Below are 5,973 nucleotides of genomic sequence, written 5' to 3' on the forward strand. Positions count from 1 at the left end.
GTCTCCTGAGTGCCACTGCTTGCCTCACCATGCAAGTAAGCCAATCTAGTCTGAAGAGTGCCAGCTTCTGCTGGGTCAGGTCTGGCAAGTCCTCACTGCTTCTGAACTGTCTCTCCTTCTCCCTGCCACTCAGTCTGATTCCTCAACTTTGCCTTTAATGCTCAGGGATCCTAGATTGTCATATATAATTGATTCACTTGTTTTTTCAGGTCTTTGTCATAAGAAAGACCACAGGAAGAGTCTGACTACTCTGCCATCTTGGCCCTGCCTCCTAGATAGTTCTTAAAAAAGCAGACCTTTGCTACTAGTTAAGCTATTATGTGATTTTAAGATGATTTCAGGGGATATTTTTGGTTTAAGGTTTAAAGATTATTTCAGGGCAATAGTTTCAGGGGTTCATCCACCCTCCATGGCTTCAGAAAGTCTAGAGTCTATGAGAATTTGAAGTTCTATTCTACATTTTCCCCCTTTTGATCAGAATTCTTCTATGGAATCTTTGATCATTATGTTTAGTAATGGTAGCCCGGCACCATCCAGTTCTTCTGGTCACATGGTAAAGAGGTAGTCATTCATGGAGGCAATTAACCACACATTCCATATCCTCCTCCCATTCCTGACTCTCCTTCCTTCCCTGTTGCTCCAGGTGAATAGAAACCAATTGTTGTGCTTTGTCAGTATTGCTCTTGACATAATAGTAAAAGTCACTGGATTAGATAAGCTCTCAAATTTGGATTTCCAGCCTTGTGATTTGTAACAGTCAGGGTAGGTTAAATTATGTTGCTATAACAAATAGCACTAAAATGTTACTGACTTAATGGAACAAAAGTTTATTTCTCTCTTATGAAAAATATCTATGGACTTGGGCAGCTGTCTGGGGGAGTTCTCAACATATTGAATCAGCTTTCTAGACTGTTTTGATCATATGGTGCCTCCATATGAACATATCATTTCACAATTGCCATAGCAAGGGAAGAATGAGTATGAAGCTAGTCTTAAATTTGCAGCATTTATTGCAGTTGTGCTTTCTCAAGTGTTGGCATAGATTCTTAAACTACTGATATTGTTCACCTTAATTTATTTCTATGTGTTTGCATGTGGATTTTTGTTGTTTATGTGGGTAATGTACTAGCTCTTAAATGCTTTAGCCTAGAAGTGATACTTTCACTCATATTTTATTGGTCAAATCAAGATGGCATTTTTTTTTGTTTTTTGGTTTTGAGTGCCTAATAGGAGAGGATACCCAGAAATATTGTTGATCATCAGTAATATGCAGAGATGCATTGTTGAGGAAATATAATTAAACACAAAATCTCCTGCCAACTCAGAAAACCTCTCCACAAAAGTAAAAGAGAAAGAAAGCATGTATTATTATTATTGAATACATATTAAACCAGAATGTGATGCATCACAGGCAATCCACTGAAGAGATTGCAAAGACAGAAAGAAATCTGTCTTTTCATAGCTAAATAAATGCAATCCATTTCATATACATTCTCAAGATAAATGATAACTAGTCCTCAAGTAAAAGGCTTGAGAGCATCATTTGTCACACATACAACCACAACAAACCTGTTGCCATCGAGTCCATTCTGATTCATAGTGATCCCATAGGACAGAGTAGAACCACCCCATAGAGTTTCCAAGGAGAGGATGATGGATTTGAACTGCTGACCTTTTGGTTAGCAGTCAAACACTTAACCACTGTGCAACCAGGGCACAGTTCATCCTAAATTCACCTAGTATTTGGGGGTAGCCATCAGTGTTTTCTAATTGCTTTTATCTGAAAGAAAAATAAATTTCTTTTATCTTTATGACAGGAGATAGTTTTGCAACCTAGAGCAAGATGCCAGCCAAAGTTAGTCTGCTACATTCCCACAGAAATTGGGAAACAAGGGACCTGTTTACATTTCAAAGAGATGGCCTGCAGGTCCTTGAGGAAACATTCCTGGGTTGTAAAAATTTATATTCATTTCAAAAGAGGCAGAGAAAGAATTTACAAGTCTTATAAAGTAAATACTCTAAGAAAAGGGAGGAAGAGTCTCCCTTTGCACCAAGGAAAACTATTATTATTTTTCTTTTTCTATTTGTATTTACTCTTACAGTATAGAACATCAAAATCTATGTGAATGGCCGTATAACCTGCTAGGTAAGAATATGGGCTCAGAGTCAGAGTTCTGGGTTTGAATTCTGATTTTGCCACTGGGTCTCTCTGCAATTTTGAGGAATTTTTCTTTTCTTTCTTTCCCTCAAATTGAGGCCTCCATTTCCTCATCTCTAAAATGGGTATAGGAATCCATGAGTGGTGCAAACAGTTAATGTGCTCTGGTGCTAACCAAAAGGTTGGAGGTTAGACTACCCAAAGGTGCCTTGGAAGAAAGGCCTGTCAATCTATTTCAAAAACATTAGCCATTGAAAACCCTATGGAGCACAGTTTTATTCTGACACACATGGGGCTGCCATGAGTCGAAGTTGACTTGACAGCAACTGTTAAAATGGGGACAGAAAGTTTTCATATTGGGAAGATTATATAATATATAGAGTACTTAGCATAGGCTTAATGGATGATAAACACTAAAAAACAGTTATTTCTATTATATGTATTTTAATCATACTTTATTCAGTTAAAAAAAACTGTTGGTGATATATACACATAAACAACAAATATCCACATGCAAACACACAGAAATAAATTAAGGTGAACAATGTCAATAGTTTAAGAATCTATGCCAACACTTGAGAGAGCAAAACTATAGTAAATACTTCAAATTAAATTTAGAACTCAATAGAGTGGAAGTAAGAAAGACGACAGAAGGATCACAAAGAAATGAAAAGGCAATTTCAGAATTTCTCTTGGCATGATAGCAAAAGTCATTGGACATAATTTTTGGGCAGAAGATAGGGCAGATATACTATCAAAGAAATTATGGATATTAGTTGTTAAAAAGTGTGTAAAAATTGTGAGAGAGCAAAGTCATATATCTACCAGGATCAAGTAAGAGAATAAGATTATTTAAGAGATCCAAGAGTTGGGATTTGATCCAACTTCAGAATGAAAAATGTTTTGCCATTGGTACCCACAAATCTTCTTAATTCTGGGGCCAATGGATCCATCACAGACAAGAGGCCACCCTGCTGAGAAACATTCCCAGGGCCCCCTTGACATCCTAGTTCCTTAGACTGTAGATGAAGGGGTTCAGCATAGGAGGGACCACGGTGTACATCTCCGAGGCTATTGAGACCTTCTGGGGGGAGTGAGTCACTGCAGAGATAAAGTGGACCCCAACATCTGCCCCATAAAATAAAGAAACAACTGAGAGGTGAGACACACAGGTGGAAAATGCTTTTTGTTTTCCCCTAGATGAAGATACCTTCCTTATAGATGAAACTATTCGTGAGTAAGAGAAAAGGATCCCAATGAGGGGGAAAATCCCCAACACACCAGTCAGAAAATACATCAATGTACTGTTCAGGAAGGTATCAGAACAGGCTACCTCTAGAATTTTTATCAGTTCGCAGAAGAAATGTGGGATTTCAAGATCTTTACAGAAGGCCAGGTGCATCATCAACAAAATATGGAGAAGGGATAGCATGACACAAACGAACCAGGTAGTAAAAACCATCGGCTACAGACACGGGGATTCATGATGACCATGTAGCACAGGGGCTGACAGATGGCCACAAACTGGTCATAGGCCATCACGGTCAGGAGTAGAGTGTCCAGAATAGGAAAAAGCATGGAAAAATAGACCTGAGTGAAGCAGTCCATGTAGGAAATGGCTTTCTTCTCTGTCTGGATGTTCACCAGCATCTTAGGGACTATGGTGCTACTGAAACAGATGTCAACCAAGGATAGATTGGAGAGGAAGAAGTACATGGGGGTGTGGAGGTGGGGGTCAGAGCTGACCGCTAGGATGATGAACAGGTTTCCCACCACGGTGACCAAGTACATGGTCAGGAAAAGCCCAAATATGAAGGGCTGCAGTTCCAGATCCTCAGAGAGTCCAAGGAGGATGAACTCTACAACTCTTGTTTGGTTTTCACTTTCCATGTAGCTGATGTATATACGAGGGAAGAGATGAGAAGAACATCAATTAACAGCAAGCAGGCATCTTCTACATACTATTAATGTTGACCATGATTTTCACTCAAGTTATTTATAGAGTTAGTCACTTTGTCTTACAAATTTCATGGAACCCTAGAAAATGAGGTCTCTAATCCCAGCTATTTTTCTTAAACATTGATTTTATAACAACTCTGTCAGATGGTCATGGAGCTTCAGTAAGGGGACAAATCAACATCACGTGCCTATTTACAGGATGCACTGAAAAGGACACAACATCACTTCTGTGGGATTCCTGCCCAAAATACGTGACCTCAATCTAAAGATTAGGGAACACCAGACAAACCCAAACTGAGGGATAGTCTACACAGTACTGGACCCATACCCTTCAAAATGTCAATGCCATAAAAGACAAAGAACTTCTAGGAACTGTTCCAGATGAAAGGAGGTGAAAGAGATATGTCAACGAAATGTAGTGCACAATCTGGGATTTTCTTTTGCTAAAAATGCAACTATTGGGATAATTGTTGCAATATGAATGAGCTCTGTTGACTTGATAATAGTATTATATCCATGCTAATTTCCACATTTTTATCATTGTACTGTGGTTACATAAGACGATGTCATTGCTTTTAGGAAACACTGAAGATTTACAGGTAAAGGGTCACCGTATCTGAAATGCAACTTACTCTCAAACATTCAGAAAGAGAGAGAGAAAAGGAGGAAGAGGAAGAAGAGGAGGAGGAGAAGAAAGAGGAAGAGGAGAAGGGAGGGGGAGGAGGGAAAAAAGAGAGAAAAGGGGGTAAATGTGATAAAATGTTGGCGTTTGAGGACTGTTTGTGCTGTTCTTGCAACTTTTCTGTAAATCTGAGATTGTGTCAAAATAAAAGGTTAAAAAGTAGAACTGTCACACAATTCCAAATAGTACAGGGTAGAAAAAAAATCCGTCCAAGAGATGGTATCAGAAAAGAATCAGGCTTCAAAGAATACTGCAGCTGAGATGATGTAGTGAGTTGAGGGAATTGGGTTAGGAGGGCTAACCCAGGAAAAAGACATGACTCTGAGGTAGCTTTGCACACAGCAAGCTGTTGTGGCCAAAGCATTGACAACCACATGCAGGGGATGGTCCCCCACAGCAGGAGGTCTACCAGAGGAAAACGGTGCAGAGAGCTACCAGAAGGGAAGAGGGCATGAGAACCCCTGGAGAAGAGAAGAGGGGGAGGGAAGCTTACATGTCCTTTCACAGATGTTCTTTTGTAGCAAGGTGAGGAGTCTCTGGGTCAGGGAGCTCAGAAGACAACACCACCTTAGGGTCCTTACAACTACAAGGTTTTATCTTATCTATAAGATGTTGTGTGCAGTTTTGTGAGATATATAAAACAGGCAGAGTCTAAGTGGCTAAAAATCTGCTTTTTTTAAACAATTGGATTTGTACAAATGTGAGTTTGGCACTAGAAAGTTTTGGGAGGCTAACAGGCCTGTTTGCTATGAAGAAGTAAATAACTTGGGGCCAATACCTAAAGGCCATTTTCGACTCATTTATATAACAGGTGGAGTCCCTGGGTGGTGCAAACAGTTAATGGTTCAGCTGCTAATCAAAAGGTTGGAGGTTCAAGTCCATCCAGAGCCACCTTGGGAATTCTTCCATATTTTCATATCATCTCAAACATGCAGTGTATGGCTGGTGTTATTTCTTCCTTAAGTATTTGGAAAAATCACTGTGAAGTCACATGGATCTGACGTTTACTTTGTGACAGGTTTTAAATTACGATTCAATGTTTAAAATGGATATCCCATTGCTGTCAAGCCAATTCTGAGCCATAGTGACCCTATAGGACAGAGTAGAACTGCCCCCAGAGTTTCCAAGGAGCAGCTGGTGGATTTGAACTGCTGACCTTTTGGTTAGCAGCAGT

The 5,973-nt window shown here is 39.6% G+C and overlaps 1 protein-coding gene across 1 annotated transcript; it reads right to left on the bottom strand.

The window, feature by feature from the left end:
• Window positions 1-2,987: 2,987 nt before the first annotated feature.
• LOC101340719 (olfactory receptor 7D2) lies at window positions 2,988-4,129 on the bottom strand. Its single transcript, XM_012556186.2, is given in 2 exon segments — window positions 2,988-3,622; window positions 3,625-4,129. Coding segments are annotated over 2 exon segments (936 nt in total). The 5' UTR covers window positions 4,049-4,129; the 3' UTR covers window positions 2,988-3,110.
• Between the last annotated feature and the right edge of the window lie 1,844 nt (window positions 4,130-5,973).

Source organism: Trichechus manatus, unplaced genomic scaffold (assembly GCF_000243295.1).
Source record: "Trichechus manatus latirostris isolate Lorelei unplaced genomic scaffold, TriManLat1.0 scaffold00057, whole genome shotgun sequence".
NCBI lineage: Eukaryota > Metazoa > Chordata > Mammalia > Sirenia > Trichechidae > Trichechus > Trichechus manatus.